General features: G+C 38.6%; 1 protein-coding gene across 2 annotated transcripts in view; it reads right to left on the reverse strand.

Annotated features, from left to right (window-relative positions):
• Nucleotides 1-23,878, reverse strand: part of FCHSD2 (FCH and double SH3 domains 2) — a 167,244-nt gene that overhangs the window by 65,667 nt on the left and 77,699 nt on the right. For both annotated transcript variants that reach the window (XM_074816522.1, XM_074816521.1), the window contains exons 4-8: nucleotides 12,769-12,845; nucleotides 11,220-11,364; nucleotides 6,405-6,538; nucleotides 4,997-5,051; nucleotides 4,456-4,584 (exon numbers count right to left, since the gene is read on the reverse strand). In XM_074816522.1, coding sequence (XP_074672623.1) covers nucleotides 4,456-4,584; nucleotides 4,997-5,051; nucleotides 6,405-6,538; nucleotides 11,220-11,364; nucleotides 12,769-12,845 — 540 coding nt within the window. The remainder of the gene's footprint in view (nucleotides 1-4,455; nucleotides 4,585-4,996; nucleotides 5,052-6,404; nucleotides 6,539-11,219; nucleotides 11,365-12,768; nucleotides 12,846-23,878) is intronic.

Genomic DNA, 23,878 nt, shown 5'->3' on the forward strand with positions numbered 1-23,878 from the left:
GCCATCATTTTATACCTAAATGCCATTTAAAACAACTGTTCTAGACAGAGGATATACAAGATCTGCCTTTAAAAATGGAACAAAATTACCTTTTTTCTGCTTTCTACATGATTTCTAATGGCTCTGTTGTAAAACTGATACTTAAGCTGAGGAGTAGGGAGATTCTGAACGCAGGGGAGGTGGGGTAGTTTGTTTTTCAAGTCTGAAGGTTACTATATTAAGTAACATTCTGAAGTATTATTTAGATAAAGGATTTCTCTACAGGTTACTGAATAACTCTGAAAAACAGCCTGAAAATAATTTCAAATGTATGTGTCTGCCACATACAGAAATAGTTGCCCTGATAAAAGGCTGAGGTAATGCATCTGATTTCAAGCAAACTAATGAAAGTGGTACCAGAGTCGTATCTCACTACATAGATGGTGTGGGGTCACAGGAATCTCACCTCGTCTACAGGGTGGAGATAATCACCAATTTGCAGAACTCATCCTGAAAGAGTAGACACTAAATAACTGAGTAAGTCCTCTGATGTTTGAGATGCTATTGATTTCACTCAAGAATGCCAACTTGCTCCTTACAGGAGTCAGTCTTCCAGTTCGCTTTCAAATGGGGCAGCTGGTATGAGAAGTGAATTTTTCAAGAATGCCTAGTTTGGTCTTTGAGAGACTTGGTCAAGAGAAGACCAAGAAAAGAAGCTGAGTATCTGCAAGAAGGCAGTAACTCCAAAGGTGCTGCAAGACAGAGAAAATCTGAACAGTTTAAGGAGAAACTTCATGTGATTTAGAAATGTGGGCAGCCCTGCAGAGTTCAAAGGGAAGAAAGTGCATCAGCTCAACGGCAGCTAAATGGAGGATTAGACAGCATGGTGGCCACTGCTACAGGAATACCTAAGGACTTACTAATATTAAAAAGCGCATTTTTAGAATGTTAATCTCAACACACAAACAAACATGTTTAGTTTAGACACTACAACTGTATTAGAGCATGTAACATATATTGGGTCACACTGCCACTCAACCTATTAAAACAAGGACCATGCTGCCTAGGAAGGGCTTTAATACCCTTCCAAAATATCTCCCCCTTCATAGTGATGTTACCTAGAGGAAGGATTAAAAACATTTAATAGACAAAGTCTCCATTTCTTTATTCTTCATTCCTTTTTCCAGTTCTAGTATCTCTTTCACAAATGGTAATTGCTATGCAGAGTTCTTTATTCTGTAGGCAGCAATTTTCTCCCCAACTGACTGCTTTTCTCTTTTTAACATTAATTTCGTGTGCTATTTTCTTGCCCAGTCAACCAAAATTGCCAAGATCTTACTACATCTCTTGGACATAAACTTTACGTTTGCTTATACTGAACAATTCATCACCTTCAAATCATCACCTCTCTCTCCAGTTCCTTCTCCATATTGTTGACGTTAAATCATTATGCTAAATAAAATCATCATTTTCTCAGTATTTTAAACAGCATGGTTCCCACATACATTTCAGAAGGAGATAGGTAAGAGAAAAACCAGGACCTTGCCAGCAAATCTCCTTCCCTTATAAACCCCAAGTATTTACTTTAATCCCACATCTTCTGTATCTCTTCATCAGTTATTAATCTATGAGAAAACCCTCACCGCCCTACCTGTAACAACGTTGTTCTTTTACGTAAGCAGAGACTGAGTGGGAAGTTTGTTGAGAGCTCCCGGCAAATTTGAGACATTAAATCAGATGAATCACCCTTATCCCCAGGCTTACTGACTCCTTCAAGATCTCTTTTTGAAGGACACTTTCCCTCTTCAAAAAAATCACGTGGCTTGCTCCCACTGTATCATATCTATCCGCGTGTGAACTGACTCCATCCATCACTGCGCTTCTTTTATCAGCCTGCCTGGTAGGGAAGTTGGATTTCTTCATCTATAATTCACAGGGCCCCTCCTGGAGCCCTTTTCAAAGGTTGGGACACACTTGTTGCTTTCTGTTGGCACCGACGTGGGTTTTAGCAACACATTACACACTGTTGTTTATTTTCAGCAGTTTCATGTTTGAATTTACATTCGAGGTCTTGGAGGAACACAGCTGGAGCCCAGTGATACCTTACACTTGATCTTCCTGAGGACTTTTCCCCACTTCTTCTAAAATGCATTCAGTAGCCACTTCAACTTGAGACCTTGCCTTTGATTTACTCCCTCCCTTGCTCCAAAGAATGACCCTGTTGCAAAGAGGTGTGGGTGTGCTCCCACTTACTTTTTTCTCACGAACAACAATGCAAAAACCCCGAATTCACACTTCTTCATTAAGAACACAGTTGTTTACCAGACAAGGAGATTCAACTGCTATAAATGAGATATGCAGAAAAAGAGCCCTGAATGTTGTCCTTTCCTTCCAAAGTAATCTGGCTCGGTGAAAGTACTTGCAATTTAGGATTGCAGTAAACCACAATTATGTAGATAGAAGAATAGGTTGCACAGAGAGGTTTCCACATCAGAAAAAGGTTCACTTTGAAAAAAGATTCAAAACAAGTTCTACAAAAGAAAGGAGTGGATAAAAGGGAGCCCAGTAACTGGGTAAAGAAACACCATAGATCAGCAGTGACTTCAGCAACTGGACCCCGTGCGTGTGGAACATCTATGGAAGGCAGCACACATGCAGAGAAATGGCACCAGCATGACTCGGTTTTCCATTATTGTATTTTTCCGTCTTTCAAAAATGATTCAATGGGTTTCAGTTTGATGTTTTATTGCAACTTATAAAAAAAAAAAAAATCCCACATTCCTGGGGTACCCGCAGGTTTCTAATGTCACAGTACAGAAAGCCCACACCATCCAAAAGGCAGAAATGTTTATGGAAACTCAAAGAAATGAAGATCTTGCTTAGCTCACTGTGTGCTTAGTTTGTGATACACACAAAACGTAGCCAGACATACAGAGGAAACAAAAATCCCTTTGCAGGGTTTGCGTTACAATGCCCCGAGACGAGAGCAGCCATTACCCACCAGAGCCAGTCACAATTTTACCTGGGATATCTGCTCATTTTTTGACTATTTCAAATGCCCTTTTTGTTTGTTTTGTTGTGAATATATTAAATTCACTTCTGGCAATGCTTCCAAGTAAGAGCATTAACTGATGACAGGCAATCATGCATGTAAGTATGGAATTATCTTATGTAAGCATCGATTAATAATTTTATCTCCAGTATTAGAAGGAAATACTTACTTTATAACCATTTCCATGTACTAAACATTTAGTCAGCACAAATATTCATGTTCTACTAATAGAAAAGCACAATCACAGATACACACGGAGGAAAGACAGGATTGCTGCCTCAAGGACTATCAGCCCTGTGTTGCCTCTGAGATACCCAGATCTGATTTAGCCTTTCCAGGAAGTCAGATATCAGGCAGAGCAATGAATTTATAACACAGGCTGTGATTTACTCTAAGAGGCACGCAGGTATTGCCAGAGGAGTGGTTAACTTAGTCAGGATATAATGGAATTACATATAAGAATCCCTTGGAGGCCTTGTTTGGTGCTCTCATTTTCTACTTCAGTTACCTGCTTTTCATATCACTATTTTTTTCCCCCAGTATGCAAAAGCATGCTGAAAATACAGTGATTTGTTATAATACAGTGATAGTTCTTCAATAAAGCAATTTTAAATGCAAATTACAGACTTCAAAGTTGCCATGCCTGATTGCATCACCTGGAAATAGTTTGCAGAGAGCAAATTTAAATAAACTTTGGAAATGTCAATATATGAAATGCAACTCATAAAGTGTGAATTAGCTTTAAATAGCTGATTTTACAGATTTTTACAATTTATCTGTAACTATCTAATTCTAAGGTACTGGAATAGTGTACATTTAAGTAATTCTAGGATGATATTAAAAAAAAAAACCTGTAGCAATCATATTTGAACTTTTTAAGTATGTCATTTCCTATGAGTTCAAGTACCTACTCTTGGCTTGGCAAGCTGCCACATGTACGAACAGCAGCGCTGATTTGCTATTCTCTAAAATTCATAGTTTGAAACCAAGATATTTAATGATGATATTTTCATTAATCATACCATAAAGAAATGTTCAGAGCATATAACTGGATTAAAAAAGGAATTATGGGATATGTTAATGAAGAACTAAAAAAAATCTCCAGCTTACTTAAGGTTCACTACAGTAGGAAAACACAGGTCTTAGTTTTACAAACTTGATTCCTTTATCTCCAAGTGAGTTTTTCAGAAAAAAGTGAATTAAAAAAATAAAGGTGACTGTTTAGCTTTGGGGCTTGATAATTGGTACTAAGTATCCTGCACACTATTGAAGGATCCATCTACTGCACTGCACCCTCATCTATTGCAGCATATCATAAAATTCAACGCTGGTGTCACAAATCAACCCAAGATTTTATACTTCACTCGCTTTGCTTTCCAGATTTCCACACTTCCCAACTTTCATACATAAATTAATTTCCTTACCTTCATAATGTTTACTAAATCTGTTTGATAATAGCGATCTTGGTGTGCATTAGCAGCTGCTAAAGTGAGAAGATAATCATTCCTTGCATGGATAGCCTTGGAATTACACTCGGATCGTCGTGCTTTTAACTACAACAAGAAATGGAAGTTAAAAGATAGGTACTAATGAGACTTAAATGACCAGACATGTATTAAGAGTAAATTAACATGCATATCTATGTATTAATATAGTCCAAACTTTAAGGGATTAATAGCTTAATGGCTTTGTTAATGGTCAGGGGATTTCTAATGCATTTTTCTCTCATACAGTTGTAATTTCACATATGGTCTTCAAAGAACAGTTATAACTCCCACTGGAAAAAATTTCCTTGTAAATCTGGTCATATGCAATCCTGCACTCTGACTGCCGAAAGAATGCTCTTGTCTCATCACTTGTTCTAACAAAAAACCTTCCAAAATGTCAGTCATCTAGATTCCAGACAACTCTGGTCATATGCCTCATAAAATTAGCAGCAAAACGTTAAGTTTTTCTTATACTCACCTTTACACTTGCCTTCTGCAAGCTTATTCTTGACTGAAAAAGACTAAGTTTGGACCTGAAAGAGAAATTAAGAGAAGACATTACTGTCATATACCATTTCTACAAAAGTACAGCATGATCAGGCCACTGCAATTTGCTTCTGCAAATTTTTAATTTAATTAACTTCTTATGCCCGATTTTTATTTGTAGTTTTAAGTAAAGCTTAAGGATCAAGGAAAATATTACAAAGTATGCTGAGGTACATCAATAGTACTTTCACTGCATGTTCTGCATAGCTTGCTTAACTTTTGGAACAAAATTTAAATACAATCGCAAAAGGGAAATGGGATGGCAGCTGCAACTCAAGTTATTTTGGTATTTGATGGATTTTGAGTTAGCCCTCCAGACACAAACTGCTATAAATTTGAACTACTGGTTATCTGAAGGAATGCTAATGCAAAATCATCAGTAATTATATTCCAGGAAGCTGGAGGAGTACCCATGAACGCAGACATATTTTTAAAAGCAGAACTGGTCTGAATTTCACATTTGGATTCAGAAAAGAGAAATTAGAGAAGTACTTTATTAACTATTTGAAAGACAGTGGTTTAAAAAGTAAATAAGAAAACAAAATCAAGTAAATAGCTATTTTAATCTGGACAATACTGTAGTATGAATCTGTCCCAAAATTCACAAACTCAAGTTTTTGGTTGTTTTTTTGTTTGTTTGGGTTTTTTTTTTTTTTTTTTTTACTTTCTTCAGGTATTGCAGGTAATCTTATGAAAGTTCTTCTTCTCACCATTCAGCCCTCAAAGTGAAAGACATAAAAATTCTCTAATGAAACCATAATTTCTTTTCATTCCCTGAGAAGAATTCTGAGTAATTTCTAAAAATAATAAATAAATAAATTCACAAAAAAGGGTGAGGCAAACCCCAATAAAACAGGCCAAACTCCAAACATGTGGGTTACTTGCTTTCCTGAAAGGAAGGAAATCAACCTCTTTAGGATGTCAAAGAGCATAAAAACCTGAAGCCCCAAAAATGTATCTTCAAAAATGGAAAATAGTGTCCCATCCCCTCTCCCCCTCCAAATGGACTGATATCAAATTTGAGATCTGTGGAGAGAAAATGAAGGAAGCAGCCTTTAATATCAAAAAGGGTGTCAGTGTCTTTTGAAAATGTCAAATTAAAGCAGTTAGTTTAACTTCCTTCCTAAAGAAACCAGCCTAAAGTTACACTGTACTATCAGGGTAGTAGCGTGCTTGAAATGGTTACAAAAATGTATATAAGGAAAAAGAAGAAAAAATTGGCACAAGCTCATTGAAAGCAATTATCTTTCTTCCAAAATAATATCAAGTGTAAAAACTAATACAAGTACAAATCTGCTTTATACGCAATTATTTATACATATGCTATTATAAAAACATACTTGGCCTCAATATCAGCTTTCTCCCGCACTGCTTGAGCCATCTGTTCAGTCTCAAAATATTTCTTTTTGCCTTTAGCTAAATCTTTTACTGTCTCTTGTAATTCTGCTTGGATCCTTGTCAACTGGTCCACGCACTGAAAAAAAAATTCAGGAAACAAAACATTAATGGTTTTTTGCATCCAAATAATACTATCATCACCATTTTATGGCTCTTTATTACATTTTACACAGAACAACACAGTCTCCAAGTCACTCCTGGTCAATTATTCATGCCTTTCTTTTAAAGCCGATCAGAACATAAAATGTATTTCTTTCTTTCTGCTGCTGTTTAACTATTCAAATTCAACGGTAACTCGCAAATTGAACATAAAAGTTCTGAAAGCTTTGGATGAGGTAATTAGTTGAAATAATTGGAATACAATTGGGAAAAATCCAAAGGCAATCTGCTGGAGGTGATACAGAAAATGATTAATCTTTCCTTCTCTAAAATTTAAAACGCAAGACAAAAGCTACCATGTAAAACACAACAGCAATAAGAACATTTTGATAAACATTATTTTAAGAGCTTATTTTTCTTAGACTATTTCAAGAGCTTTCCGACAAATAGGGTTATATCAGAAATCTGTGTCATTCACGAAGAACACTTAGAGGCTTTCCATACGACTCAATCAGCATTATGACATACATTTCAATGTCAAAAAATAATATTGAAAGGAACAGCAGAAATGTTACTGTACTGGTTTGGGCTGGGAGAGCGTTAATTTTTTGCGTAGTAGCTGGTATGGTGCTGTATTTTGGATTTGTGTTTAATGGTTGGACTGGATGATCTTCAAGGTCTTTTCCAACCTAGACGACTCTGGGATTCTGTGACCAAGACTGTGTTAGTAACTCAGGGATGTTTTAGCTGACGCCGAGCAGTGCTTACGCAGTGGCAAGGCCTTTTCTGTTTCTCACGCTGCCCCGCCAGCGAGCGGGCTGGGGGTGCACGAGAGGTTGGGAGGGGACCAAGGGGACAGCTGACCCCAACTGACCCAAGGGGTAGCCCAGACCATACAGTGCCGTGCTCAGCAATAAAAGCTGGGGGAAGGAGGAGGAAAGGGGGACATTTGGAGTTACGGTGCCTGTCCTCCCACTGTTAATGTGTGATGGAGCCCTGTCTTCCTGAAGATGGTGAAACACCTGCCTGCCAATGGGAAGGAGTGAATGAATTCCTTGTTTTGCTTTACCTAATAAACTGTCTCTATCTGAACCCCCAAATTTTCACACTTTTACCCTTCCAACTCTCTCCCCCATCCCACCAGAGGGGAGTGAGCGAGCAGTTGCGTGGGGCTGAGCTGCTGACCGTGGTTAACCCACAACAGTTACTAAAATGTTCAGCAATTCTCCAAACATCCTATCAGCTTCAAAAAAAGGGAAAGGATTTCTGTTAAACAGAAAGGATCTACTTAACAAAACAAATGTGAATTATCAATGTCTAGAATTACACTATCTTTCAAAGAGATTTATAAAGATTTTCTTTTACCCAAACTTGAGTACACATAAGAGTGATAGTTCAATGCATTTATATTTAATTATAGATATTACAGACTAAATGTGGTCAATAAAGGCTCCAGGCAATACTTAGAGGCAGAGCCTCAAGCTAGTTTAAGGAAACCAATTTGCCTTTCAATTTGCCTTTCTGTTCTTCAAAGACTAGACCCGAGGTCCCAGCTCTTTTCACATCATTATCACATACCCGACTTCTCCCATTCAAGGTGCCACACTTTGTCCTCTTACTGAACACCCCTCCTAAACACCTCAGGCTTTTCATGACACTAATTATTAATGCATGTAACCTCCTTTACAAGCATTGCAAGACTAATAGGTGATGTAATCCAACAATGTAACATTAATCTCATAGTATTCAACAATTGTTAAAAATAATATCCAGCCACCAGTAAAAAAGAGGCTTTTTGTTTCAATCAGTAGAAATTGCTCACCTTCTCACCACACAATTCTGCTCTCATTAAAAATGACAAATTCCTTTCTGGCTATAAAGTTTATAAAAATTCATATAAATTCACACTGAAACCAGTATTTGATGTGTGTAGACCAATAAAGCCATAGGCTTCACAAGGTAAGCTTCGTGGTGGGTGGTTTGGGGAATGGCAGAGGGCAGGACTGGGTTGTTTAAAGACCTCCACGTGTATGATAGAAAAATGAAAGGTAGAAAAAATCTGTATATATTGGACAGCTGACAGAGACCTAAAATCATTTCAAATGGACCGGGGGTTTTGTTGCATCAATCGGTATTTTGATCCGTGAAGTCTCCTGCCGGCATCAAAAAATTAAAATATCAAATAACCTCAGTTGTTAACATGACCATTTTAAAAGCCTAAAATAATCTTGCTTCTGCATCTCTGAAGAATAAAAAATTGTCAGGAGACTGGATGCCATTTAGGGCTTTGGGGTTGGGCAGACACTGGTTGCACGTAAAAAGCTGTTTCAGAATGCTGACAGATGGTTTCTTGTTGCATTGCCTCCACGCAGAGCGATTTTACTCTATTTGTCTTTCAGCCTTCTGATACAGATCCCTGCAAACGGCTGCAGTGGTGGCCACATCATCTTTCCTGAAGATACCTGATGAACGTACACTGCAGCTCTCTGCCTTGTCTTCCAAGGCCAATATAGGAAACCACACATCACTTATGGGATAAGCTTACAAGGTCTCTGGGGAAAGATAATGGCAGGGGGTGGGCTGCTGCCCTCAAAACAGCCTTCTCGTCTGCGTCCAGGAGCCGCTGAGTGAGGGCAGGGGATCAGTTTTCTTAAGAGGTCAGACATGGTCTACAAGAGACTCATTTATTACCCCTGCTCCAGAGTCACCTTGCCACTTAGCAATATTTTTCAGCAAATTATAAGGAGGTTTTCTGAAATTGTTCCAGTTAAGTATTAAAACAAGTCATAAAAATGAAGTTTCTATACGCTACCGAGTCCAGGAGGTAAAGGTTTAGAAAAACATCTGGAAAATAGAGATGACATTTCATCAAGAGCAACTCAATACCTACTGCAATCTTGAAGGAGACACTGCTTCTAATAGAAACTTGATTTTAGATTGACATTCCAGTGTAACATTACAAGTACTCTACTGACTCCGAATTTCAATTTTGATAAGCTTTTGTCTGGATGGAGGTCAGTATAATACATTATTTATCTGTTTGGAAATCCAAAGGAAAGCGTGAGAGACTGCACTGAATAAAACACTAAATTTGTTGTGGAGGAAAATTAATACCACCAAGTGAATGGTTATTCCATGTTGTAGAAAAAACATATTGCTGTTAGAATTCTTTGAACCAGAAGTACTGCCCTGACAATTGTAGTAACCTGTTCCGCTAATTCAAAAGGGCAGGGAAAAAGGAACCTCTATCATTTATATAAATTTAAAGAAGTGGTCCCCACTTCACTGCTGACTCATAAACGCTGAACTATCAGCACTTGCAGAAGAATAAAACTGGAGGTTATTTACCCAGTAAGGATACTATAAAATTGCTACAGCATTGTTTGGAAAGCTTCACAGAAAAATAAAATTCCATGGGACAATAAAACAACATTAATAAAGTTATTTTTTTTCCCCCAGAAAAACTGATACTGAACATGCTTTTAAGAGCTGTATAATAATTTGTTCAGAAACTGAGAATTCGTGTTATATTAACGTCTATTTAAAAGTTTGTAGCCAAATGTTTTACAAAATAACTATTCTAGAAAATAACTGTTCTAGAACATATAACTAAGGAAGTTACAGTTAGCTGTCACTTTTTAGCAAACAAAACTGAAATGGCTTGTGGTTTGGGGGAAGGATTTTGTCTTTTACTTTGAATGGATCCTTCAGACTACCTTAAATTAAACCCAGAGGCGATGTTAATAAACGCTCGATAATAATGTCCAGGACTTTATTAGGACTACCAACTAATTGCTGAGAAAGTGTGTTCCACCAGCATTTCTATTTCTCTCCTTATGTTTTGTCCAAATCACACAGAGAGCATTTCAAAAGGTCATTCTTGAAAACTCCAAAAGATATATGTTTGGTGCAGCGAAATCCACAGACCACAAACACAAGATAATTAAAATATGAAGAGCACTTAGCTTTACATAAATACACATCACTGTATTTTCAAAACGTGTCTTACTGACTTATGGAAACAGATGGAACGTTGCCTTTTATTCGAAACACATCCTGTATTAAGAGACGTCTTAAGACATAAATGACTTTCAAATGCAACAACCAATTAAATGAAAGTCAAGCTTACTTTTGTCCTTGAACTACACTATTTTCTTTGCATGGATTAATGTATCCATTATAGCAGCTTTTGGAATACTTGTGATACCTTCACAGCAGGTGGCTGGATAACCTTTATTCTACATCTTGAAGACTGCACAAGTCATTCCTTCAGGTTTAAGATACACCTTTTCTTAAAATCAGAACCTATTCTAACAAAATCCTCTTGCAATTGTCACTGCAAAACCAATTCAACATAATTGCTGCAGCATTTATCACGTATACAGTCAGCAATTGCTGCAGATTTGCAAAGATAGTTTTGACCAAGAGTGTATCACATTTTGAAAGCCTCATTTCCAAGCAATTTTAATTCAGATAACACAGCTCAGAATTTTGATCCCTCTTCAATGAGCTGGCTATTTATTTCTATAACAACATCCATAGGAAGAGACTGAAAAGTACATATGTATTTTCAAAATGCTATACTAAAACATTTCTAATAACCTTTTTTTCTAAATAAAAATGACAAAAGTTTAAAGAACTTATAAAAGAGCAAATACCTTCTTCAACTGCTGTTCCTTAAAGCACCGTACAGTCCTGGCTGGTTCAGAAATTAAGTTTTTATAGTTCTCACAGATATTGAGTCGGGACTGGGCCACTTGCATTGTGCCTTCTAAAAGTGATTTCCAAACTGAGTACATGCTCCTAAAATAATGAAACACAGAAAGGTTGTGGGTTGTAGGGAGGGAGGCATTACACTGAAAATACAGGTTAGTTTACATAACAGTAACACAATTCCTCAAATAATTGCTTTTAAAAATAAAGCTAAATAAAGCACAATCCTTCGTGCTGATCTAGTAAATATGTGCACTTTGAACAAAAATTTTAACTGAAGTTTTACCAAAAGTAAAAATTTTCCCTCCTGCTCCTGTTTTGTGATTCAATTTTTTGTCAAACCGTTTTGGTTGAACCTGTTGCTCCAATGGAAGAGACCCTACAGAACCCAGAGGCCAAAGCATCAGATGTTGGTGATTTTATCTAAGATCACGGATTTTGTGATTTAGGCATCTTGCAATCAAGCAAATAGTTACAGATTGTTCATCAATTTTGCTTTAGCTGCCTGTAGTTTCTTCATCACGTGTAAGGGCTAAAACCAACTGTAGCTGTGTAGCGAGCTTTGCAAGGCCCAAATAACTCGCCACAAAAGCTCAGAAGCACCCAAGTGAGCAGGGAGAGCAGGGGAAGAAGGTGGCAAGATCCCCGCTGCAGCTGGCAGAAAGGAAAGATTGCTGGAGCTTGCAGAGCCCAGGCACTTGGTGACAGGGAGGGAGGGGGTGGCAGGTATTTGGAGAAGACCTCTGGGCACTGTGGGTGTATCTGATAGCACAAAAAGCTTGATATACACCCAAGACTAATATAACAGTTTATTTCTTCTTAGACACACAAGTGGTGTGAAGGTACTGAAAGGCCAAAACACAAATTTATCAATAATTTCTTCCTGTTTGAAATAAGACTTGTCAGAACACAAAGAACACATTAAAATAAAGTATCTCAAAACTTTTTCAAAATATTTAGGAGGTACTATTCAAAGGTGGGAGGCTTTCAGCACCTGAGTCATTTCTGTTTTCATGTTATGATCCACCTTTAATGTTAAGGAAACTAAGTTTTGTAAACAACTGTTTCTTGCTTTGCCTCCTCCTTGCTGTCAGATGTGATCTTCATGAAGAATGGCCTCCTAAAAAGAAATTTGTTGCTGTCTTTTCTTATGAAGAAATCCACATGCCTATTACTCTAACCTTAAAGCTATTTACTAAAATATATATTCAGATACAAGCATTAATACCCAAACAGGGTGCACAATTATAGATGCTGTCCTGTCTTGCCATTTTGTTTTTCCAATCTTCCCAAATTATTAAAGTAATAAACATCTATTTAAGACTAATCTCAGAATTTCAGGGGAAATAAAGCTTCATTTTTAACTGGCAATGCTCTCCAAAGGAAAAAAATAATGTTAACTACAGAAGAGCAGTGTTTCATTGTTGAGTAAAATAATTATACAAATTGAAATTATAAAGACAGCTATTTCGAGATATCCAACTGTGAAATTACCTATAATCACTTCGTTCATCAGCTTTTATTCCAAGCCAGTCCTTCTTTAAGTATTGGCTAGCCAGCTTCTGAATGCTCTGTTAAAAGAAGGAAAAAAAAAAAAGTTAAAAATAAGAAGAGGTACCTAAAATAACATTTTTGCTCCTGTATCAGAAAAATAACCTGACACATAAAGAAGCAATCAATCTATAGTATTAGCAAACTACTACAATGCAAGACTGTTATTTTTACCCCTTTTTATATTTTTGTTTGACTTTAGCTTCTGTTGAGAACAATTAATGAGTTTCATGTTAATATTTTACATCAGAGGGACTCTAGCTGAGATCTACACATGCACACCTCAGCTCTGAAAATATGTCTGCATGTGACTAACTCCAGCAAGACCAATAATACAGGAGATGTTTGAGCAGTGTGTGGCAGTCAGAGGCAGGAATATTGCAAGTAAAATGTCCCAATTTTTCACAGCTGTAAGAATCAACATTTTTATTTAATTGAATAAGCACAACTTTGATCATTCAAGGTTGCACCGTTATCAGTGAACCCAAGAAGCTCTAGTGCTCACAGGATCAGGCCTTTACTCAGAGGATTACAATAGACTAGAGATTGAAAAATGCAGTTCATTTTTAATTATTAATGTTAATTATGCTCTTTAGTCTCTGCAATTCACTTTGCATGGTCTCAGAAAATCCATAACAACATTTTCATATTCGAGTTCAGGGAGCAGCAAAATTTAATTTGTAAACAATGCAAGGGAGGGGGAGTTGCTGTGGCAGCGGTCCCTCCTTTGGCTTGTAATCTCATTTAACAGTATATATCACTTATGAATTGAGTACCACCAAATGGAAAAGAGGATGTATATTATCTAACTCATGGAGTTGGCTAACGGGTTCATGAACACCGAGCAGCATTCCTGCTTCTTCAAAAGAGCCATCACCGGAGAAGCACTCTCCAGCTTTTGTATAAAAGTCTATTTAGCAAAGAAGTGGGAGATCTGGGTTGAAATTCCCTTTCCAGCCAAGCAAAACCAAATGCACAGATGCTTTCCAGAAGACTGTATCCTGAGGAGAAGTCTGGGGTGAGACATCTTCGCCTCCGACCCACTCAACGAGAGGCACAGCACAGTACCATTTGTTTATGTTTTCCATACTGTATTTAAGATGTTATCACCTGCTAGGACAGCCTTTAAGTTCTCTTAGAGAAAAATACCAGAAGTATCTCAAAAAGCAGAACCAGATTTCATTCTTGTCTTACCAGCCCATTTGACGCTAAAATTTATTACTGAGCTTACAGGCTGATTGACACTTTCACACAGAAAAATGTTAATTGTTGCTAACATATCATTAGTGGCAAACATGCTCCCTCATAATAAGTAGATGTGTTTCACCTTAGAGGCCAACTCCAACTGCTCTGAACTGTTCTGCTGAGCTGGGTACCAGTTTTTGGTGTTAAGGAATCTTACAGCTGGGTTTACGTTAACAGTCCTTGGGAAGCCAATTTCTTAACGTAAAACTCATGAACATGTGTCCCACTGTGTTGTTATTTCCCATTCTGAGCTTCCACATCATCCCAAGTTACCGTCCCTGATTTCCACTGCACCTTTTTGCTCACTTAAGGATCATTTTCAAATTCCACATCGGTTATTTCATTTTGACATGTTCACATATACAGTCAGCAATACATTCCACAGGCAAAGTTAAGCCTGTAACTATAAGTTCCTGCGTTTCCATTGCAGTTTCTTACTTTTTTTTTTTTTTAAAATGCACAAATTTCATTAGGTAGTTGTTAAAAACTCCAGCTAAAAGGAAAAATAACATTTCCTTTAACTCTGGCAGAGCAATTTGTGATGACATTTGGAGCTTTATTACGTACTCCCACCTGGTGCTATTTTCATGTTTCCATCCCTTCCGCACCAGGCTCCACCTACAAGATCTGCCCCAAAATGCTGAACAACCTTTCACAAACACAGACCTAACCATGAGAAAAAGCTCACTGGCAGCTGAGGACAAGCTGTGCCAAAATTATAGATGCAAAAAAGTCACAACAGGGATAAATAAAGCCATTTTTGCAGACAGAAACCCTATTACCAATGTCAGCAAATCAACTATAAAACTAGCATGATTAAATGAGCTTAACCATTTATTTCCAAACTGAATAAGCTGGCCACCTAAATCGGTGAAACATTGAAGAGAGGGCTCCAGCTGCCTGTCGAAAGGTGTCAAATCGTTTAGTATTTATTCATGAAAACTGATAAACCAAGTGTTGGCATTTCATTCAAAACTGCTCTAGGCAGACCTATAGATTTTAATTAGACCAGCACGGTAGGTTTGCTTTCTTAAAATTTATGCTGAATGTAATTTTTTTGTATGAGATCCTCCTCATTCTGTTCTCAGTAACTTCTTGTTTTGCCGTATTGGAACAAAGAATACCACTGTTGGGCTCAAGCGGGGAAGTCAACTAATTGTTTAACCTTTGGCATCACCCGACTTCACCCGCAGCCTAGGAGTGTGCTTGTTTCTTCCTCGAAGGTGCACATCGCTCACGTTTAAGAGGCTTGAGATAATGACATTTAAATGCAAGAATAAATTTGTAGAGAAGTTTGTGCAGAATGCTCTCCCGATCGCAAATACTGTTCGATGACACATTTCCTTAATCTTTATGTAAAAGTAACTTTAGAGAATGGGACAGAGCTTCCCTGAGTAAAGGCACTATCAAAAATTACAACATAAAGCCCCATCCAAAGTTAAGTGAAATCCATAAAACCTCTCCTTCCTCTCAGTTTTGTACAGTCAGAGTGTCATGACTTAAAATCTTACTCAGGAGAAGCAATACTGCGAGGTTGGTGTATCCCCAGCTGCCCATGAGCTCTGTGTCCCACTGTGCTGGGCACTCCATGTACCGTGCAAAGGCATGGGCCTGCCTTCAAAACTGTCGGTATCTGAAGAACCACTAAAACAATTTTTTGTATAAATATGTAAAACCGTAGTTCACCAAAGCGACAATAATGGTCTGCTCTCTGATGGCTGTGAAACAAGAAGGTTTTTTGATTTAGTTTTTCCACTTTGTTCTAAGGTTTATATCATTGAATCTGAAAAAAATTTCAGTTAATTGTTTTTGAATGATAGAAACAATTGATTGGAAGTACACTATTTTTAATCAATAATTATTGAAAGGTCAAAAATGTCTGAAATCCCCCACAACTACTGTTCAACCTCTGCTCACCCTTTGTCAAAAGAAACATTCTTGATGACCCCGCTTGTGTGTGTTATTAACACATTAAGCAGGATTTAGAAAGAGCAAACATAAAACAGCACACACAGACCCATAAACCCAATTTTAAATCATCTGAAGACGACGCATATTCTTCTTCCATGTCTTGGTTTTCCCTCCCTTCCCCCATCAAAATGCACATTGTATTGCTGTGCTACAATAACACTAATATTACACATCCATGGGTACTTCAACTGTTTGCAAATCTGCCTAACAGATGGATGGATGGGACATAAAATTGTGTCAATCAATCATCCAAGGAATCAACACCTAGAAATGAAATTCTGCTGAACAGAAAGACCATCAAAAAGTCAGCAGTTTCATATATACTCAAATTCATTTTTCCCAGTGCTGCAGCTTCTATTTGATGTTCCCTAATACCAGATCTTACCTCAAGTCTATTTATTGGTATTTTCCAATAAGGACAGTTGTGACAGATATTGAGGGAGGAAAAAAAAATAAATTTGCTATAATACTAACAGAAAGTAATTGCCGACAGTAAAGAGAAAGATGTCCCAAATTAAAAGATCATTGATAGAAAAGTATGTGGTTTTTAAAAAGACATATTAACAATGCTTTTCACAGCAGTCCTAAGATCTTTATCTCTAATAATTGAGAGGTGCTGATGACAGCCAGCAGAAAGCACGGCAGGCACTAGCTGATGTAACACTGAGTTTTGGAAAAATCTATCACCCAGACAAATTTAGTGCTCGTTTTCATTTAGGTGGTTTCAGTATCTTGCATCATTTTGATCACTTCTCTTTATCAGAGCAGAATCCATCAACCAACCAGTTATAATTTTCATTTCTACAAATAAATCTACACTCTGCTATTATTGTTGCACTAAAAAGGAACTTTGAATTGAAAAGGCCAGAGAAATACCATCCTCTCAGTACTCTCTAATATTCAGTGATCCAAGCAACTCCACCATAGGCTGTAAGCAAATGGCCCAAATAATCCCTCCAAGTGGGAAAAAGAAAATGGATGGTAGAAAAAGCCCAGCCAGAAGGGAGGGCCTTAGGCAACACGTTAAATTTGAGGCTGGCAGACGAGACGGGCGTATGGACAGCAGCTGCTGGAAAAGTCTATGAGTGAAAAACCTTCCTCTGGCCACGCCCGTTTGCAGCGGTAGTGGGACCTGAAACAGCCAGCGACGGAGACGATGCGAAGAAGAATTAAAGCAGGAGAAAAGGGGAGAGTTCCTACCTGAAGCCAAGCCCGAGTTAGGAAGATGACGTCCTGTACGTTTAATATTTGTTAGCTACTACGTGATGTCAATAGACTATTTTTCTAGTTTGAAGAGCAACTTTTCCAAGCACTGATCACTGACGAGTGACAAAAAATAATGCTTTTTTTCCCCCGTGGATGCATGCATGGCAATTTGCTTCACTGATCCTCGAGATCACTGCCTATGTATTCTGTGCCACAGCAGCAGCTTTCTGACATTATTTTGTTTACTAAGTGGCATTATTTTGTTTGCTAAGTACTCTTCTGGCAGGCAAATACTCCACAAGGGAGAGGTTTTTAGCATCTCTTTTATTTGACGACTTCTCTGGGAGGAGAGAGGTTACTCCCAATTCAACTGACTTCACAGCAGTTTGGAAGCCAGTGGTACTATTCAACACTTGCAAATTAAGGCTCTCCAATAGCAGCAAGACAAAGTAATAGTTTTAATATGTATAAAGTCTTATTATCAGACCCATCCACTGTTTATGAGCAAGACAAATTTGTTTTGTTTTATCCTTAAATCAAAAAGTTCAGTGATGTCGGACCATTATTATTATTGGGAGTTGCATGTAAGATGGAAAATTCTATTTTATTTCAGTACTGCTGGTTCTTCAAATATAAAATTGAGAGTTACATTAAGACTTTCTTGCCGTCGTAAAAACAGCAGTGTGACTGATACCAGATATTTTTAAAATCACATTTTTAGCTGTAGGAGAGTAAGACGGGCTGAGAACGAAAAGAAACTGCCACATACAGAGAATCTCCCAAAAAGAGAAGAAAAAAACCCAGTGCAACTGAGCTATGTGAAATTTCTACATTTTGAAGAATGCTTCTACTACAAAAATGAAAAAAATAGATGCATCCAAAAAAAGACATTTCAGATGCTCGTGCTTCCCCGATGCTCTCAGATTTTTCTTAAATCAGTAAGATTTTACATGACTTTAGCTAGCTCAATGAGTCTGACTCACTGAGACAGCGAGATTCTTAGTGCCAAAAATTTCGTAGACAGCTTTATCAATCATACAGATGTTTTTTTCACAAGCTTGAAGAGTAACTTGAAACATATTTTACGCTGTTGCCAATCTCTTCAAAACAGTTGGAAGAAGGGAATGTGTGGGAGCTGCAAAGGCAATGCAGTCTGCGTGGTGAGGACTCCAACTCCTGAATACAGAACAATTTAGTCTCAATATTAAATTCCAAGATAGTTATTAAGTGTTCACAGTGATTATTTAAAGCGGCATTTTATTTACTAGAGCTCGATTCAATAAAATCTGATGATTTAATGAGAATGAACTCCGTTCAGCATGGACTCAATTCAGGGATTCCACGCAGGATATGACTTGGTCCAATTTACATTATAAGCTGACGACAAAAACACTGTCAGACAATTATTTTGCTCAGAGCTTACACGGGGCCTTAGGCAACGAGACCGTGACTAAAGTGCTGCTGCAGCACAAATAAAAATGAAAACAAACGACATAACAGGCAGCACATAGACTGCCACAGCGCATCCTAACACTTTTTAAAAGGCGCAGATCAAAACTATGCTTATCTGTATTGCCTTTAATACAGCTGAACGGCCGATAAAAGAGGTTTCCGTGTGCCTGCAGCATCAGCTGAAACACTCCCCAGAAACATGATGAAAGGCTGGTTATCTAATGTAAAGCTGCATCTTTCCCAGAGACGGGGTATCCCTTCCTGCCATTAGATGATTCCAGTTCCAGAAAATATGGAGTTTCATTCTTTCATTCGCAATTTATTTCCAAGTTGCTTCATTTCTCTTTTTTTTTTGATATTTGAGGCATGACAAGAAGGCAAAAGAAAACAAAGGGGAAAGCTGAAAAATTAATTTACAGCGGTTAAATATCACCTAGGGCGCTCTTGCAATCAGGTTTAGCAAAGGAAACATCAAATCTCTTATCCTTCATGGGTTTTGTTCATTTCTTACGTTAAAAGTTAAGAGTTAAAACCGTTACTTCACTGGAAGCATATAATTATTATTTCCAAAACATCTTGCTCCTGGAGTTTAGCATTAGTTTCTAGATACAATCCTTAAAAGGGATTAAAAAACAATAAAACAAACCGCCAAGAATTGCGTATTCCACCATAGGAGAAGTATCTGTGAGATCCTACAGAAAAGAAAGGCAAAAGGCCAGCTACACATCAGGCCCCCAGGTTCAAGAAGTAATGAGCCTAAACCAGTGAGGATCATTCAGGAAAGATCATGGGATCTTATCCCAATGCCTAACTCTTTTTTACTCTAATGTGCCTAGAATCACTTACTGCAATTTGCAGCATGTTATACAGCAGATAAACCAAAAAATTACAACAGTTTTTTGAGCGTTTCAAGACTTTCTTAATGCCTTAAACATGTGCCTCTTCATTCAAACCCAAATTTTTCAGTCTTAATTCGTAACCTGCTTATTTTCTTTGCCCTTGATTTTCACTGGTCTCTCTCCAGTTGGTCCAAATCTTCCTTGAAATGAAGCAGCCAACACTTGAAAGACAGTACACTGAATTTGCAAGCTGATTTTGAACTTCAATACTGTTGGCAGACTCACCTGCCACCCATCCTGACTCAGCATCAGTCAATTTAATACAAAATCCCAGAATCATCTAGGTTGGAAAAGCCCTTGAAGCTCCTCCAGTCCAACCATGAACCTCACCCTGACCGTTCCCAACTCCACCAGATCCCTCAGCGCTGGGTCAGCCCGACTCTTCAACCCCTCCAGGGATGGGGACTCCCCCCCTGCCCTGGGCAGCCCATTCCAACGCCCAACAACCCCTTCTGCAAAGAAATCCTTCCTAAGAGCCAGTCTGACCCTGCCCTGGCGCAGCTTGAGGCCATTCCCTCTTGGCCTGCCGCTGGGTCCTTGGCTCAAGAGACTCATCCCCCCTCTCTGCACCCTCCTCTCAGGGAGTTGGAGAGGGCCAGGAGGTCTCCCCTCAGCCTCCTCTTCTCCACACTAAACCCCCCCAGTTCCCTCAGCCGCTCCCCATCACACCTGTGCTCCAGACCCTGCACCAGCTCCGTTGCCCTTCTCTGGACACGCTCGAGTCATTCAATGGCCTTTTTGGAGTGAGGGGCCCAAAACTGAACACCAAATACGTGTACATCCTCCATCCTCCTCCAGGCTATTTAATGATAGTGCTGACTACTACCAGATTAAGGACAGGCCCTGAGAAATCTCATTCATTTTAACAAAGAAATATTTGATATCTACATGATTTTCCACACATTTTTCATCAGTTTTGTCATTCTACCCAGACCACATTTCCTAGCATGCATTTTAGGACCACCACATGAAAGAATCAATAACCTCCCTAAAGTTAAGACACCCAGCACCTTCTCTATTTACAGACCTGTTACCCTGTAACAGCAAAAAAGAAGTCAAAAAAATTACACCAAACTGGTGTTAAGTGGTTTTTAACACTTCTATTTGTTGCTGCAATGATCTTCTAGGAATTTAAATTAACATGAATGACTTAACTCTTCATCCCTCAGCACTCCTTTTTTAAAAAAAAAACGGCACTACATTTGCCCCTTTTTTCAAAGACAATGCTCACAGCTTTAAGGTGGGAAATTATCAGAGGCTAAATCCTCCGCAGCCAAGCTGACTGGACCCAGAGCCAATTCAGATTTATTCATCAAAATATCCTCTAACCTATTAAATTCTTGATCTTTCATCAGGCCAAGACACATATATATCCTAGGGATTAATATGAGCCAATCTACCCACAGTGCTCTACTTCACCTGGCAAAAAATAAACATTGGAAGTTTCTTTATCTGCGTATCTCCATTATTAAGAGTATCCTGACAGATTAGTTCAACAAATTTTAAGTAACAAAACCACACTTTACTAAGCTTCGAACAGTTTTAGTTCAACAAATTTTAAGTAACAAAAACCACGCTTTACTAAGCTTCGAACAGTTTGCTTTTTCTCCAAGTTCTCCTGCCTTTGGCTTCCAAATTTTAGGATTTTAGGCACTCAGAAAAATAATTGTCATCTTCATGATGTGGCACCATGTCCATAACGAAATTGCAGATCCTTCCAACTCTCAGCAAGTTACAAACTAGACTAAAATCAGTTACTACCAAGCTAAGTATTCATCTGCATAAATTACTTTCACTTTCTAAATTATATATTTCAAATTGGTAAACCAGAGGTATGTTGCCATTTAGAAACATTCCAGGTTATATTTAAGGCCTTTTGCTAAATTACTCCTAAAAAATTGTCTATGTTGATGCACAACTGTCGTATTCCATGGCCCAGTGAGTATTTCAACATGTTTTCTCTTCTGAATCCACCGTAGGGTTGCCTGACTGGTACTAAGAGCCAGCTTCCAGTTTAGGGACTCTCTTCTTGCAATTTTTAGCCCCACAACCTACAAGGAGGTACAATATGCCAAGCAAACAGACACCCCCCATCTGTCTGAGACACCAACAGAAACAGAAGCAGGCTGAGCAAAACTGCCCCACAGTCTTTGAGTTTGAAATGCGGGAAACTGCTGAAAAATTTTTTTTTTAGTCTCCAACATATAAGTAGCTTGTGTTTAGACCATATACAATTACTCTCCCTTATACTTGCAACAACTTTTTCTAGATTGTGAAGCCGTTCTTCATAAACCTAAATACAGAATCCTTTTTCATAGCTAGCTTTCTTAATGCCTATGAAACTGTTAGAAAACCTTAGGAAAGGGCAGAGGCTTAGATTATATTAAAAGAATTCAGAAGGTTCCCACCACACCGCTTTTCTGTGGAGCTGAAGGCAGATCAGCAGCTCTGGAGAAGAAATTTGTTTACCTCTTGGTTCAAAAGTCTGTGCTTCTGGAGCAAATCCCCACTCCTAACAAATAAACTAAAGTCCTGCACAGTGTTACTGGATGGGGTACCGCTGCTTTACATGGTTTTTTATAAAGTAGATCTCTTTTCCATTGTACTGCACTAAACAACACCATTTTTGGCTGAGTTCATTTTATACTTTCAGGTAAGCTTTTAGCAACGCTGGACCTTGACTAGCACATCTAGACATTAAGGACGAAGTCTCTGAAATCTATTTAGTATTCCATGAACATTCAGCACAGAGAATGACTGATGAGTGTTTGTTGAGATGAATGTGCTTTCTATGAGCAAGTGTTAGAAAGTTAGAAAGGAGGTTGCAGAAAGCTGGGGATGAGCCTCTTTAACCAAGTAATAAGCGATAGGACAAGAGGTAATGGCCTCAAGTTGCACCAGGGAAGGTTTAGACTAGATGTTAGGAAGCATTTCTTTACAGAACGGGTAGTCAGGCATTGGAATGGGCTGCCCGGGGAGGTGGTGGAGTCCCCATCCCTGGAGGGGTTCAAGAGGCGGGTTGACATAGCACTGAGGGATATGGTGTAGTTGGGATCTGTCAGTGCTAGGTTAACGGTTGGACTAGATGATCTTCAAGGTCCCTTCCAACCTAGATGATTCTGTGATTCTGTGAAAGTCAGGTGCCACACTGCAACAGAAAGGTCTGCAGGACCCTTTATCTGTAAATTGAAGATATTTTACCTTCAGACCCCACAAAGCAGAGGAAAGAAGTGCCCCCACCATTATTTAACTAACCCCCATTAGAGAGGAAGAGTGCAGTTTTTCAACCAGGGTTTGGGAGGAACGTGCTAAGATGCCAGCAGAGAAGTGCTACCAGCTCTGCTGCTCACAGCCAGCCTTGGCAAACTGCTGCAACTCCTGCAGCCACTCCAAACTGTTTAAATCATTCAAGATCTTCTCAAGGCTCCAGAATAACTGGGAATCAAGAGGGCACAAAATACCATTTGTAAAGATTCCCTCGCTCTAAGTTTTGAGGTGCAGATCATATATAACTGGTATTAAAGGACTGAAGAGAATCACGGCATGGCTAAACATCTGGTTTTCTCCATTTACAGGTCTGGTTGCTAGTAGTAATTCAAAGTAATGTTTCTCAGGACATCGCATCTTCACCTATGCAAAATATAATCTAGATATTAAGTGTAAAAGTGATAGTAAAAAAGCAGTTACATCATTCCCTGAAAAAAGGAACTACTTTCACACTTACTGGACCCACCAGTCTCCCCTGTTCTCTGTGAAACAAATGCCACATCCTTCCTCTGTCTCAAACAAGCTGTTTCCACAAACCTTATCTGAGCAAGCACTGCCTGTGAAGAAGGGGATGGGAGAGATCTGTATCATTTCCTCACCATCATTTTCTGCTGTTTTAAGGGATACAAGCCCAAAGCACCTCTTTAACATGACTTTGAAGGCACCTGATGTGGGGTTTGAACTAGCGCTGCTGTGAGAGTTATTTTTCTTCTCTGCACAACTTTCTGTTTGAACTGCTGAGAAATATCACTTGTAACAAGTACAAAACTGACTCTACGGACACCTGAAATGCTGATTGCTTCTTTCCCCCCACCCAAGTAGGAGCTCTGTGTTGGTGGAGAGAAAGGCAGACAAGGATGCTGGTGCTGTGGGACAAAGCAAAGCACTAAATAGACAAAAAAAAAAAAAAGCAACAGCTTCTCAAATTCTCACCTTCCCCATAATTATCTCCACAAGTTCTGCTTTGGTGAGGGAGACCATAGCCTGGCACTTCCCAGTTTTGTTATGTGTGA

Source organism: Strix aluco, chromosome 2 (assembly GCF_031877795.1).
Source record: "Strix aluco isolate bStrAlu1 chromosome 2, bStrAlu1.hap1, whole genome shotgun sequence".
NCBI lineage: Eukaryota > Metazoa > Chordata > Aves > Strigiformes > Strigidae > Strix > Strix aluco.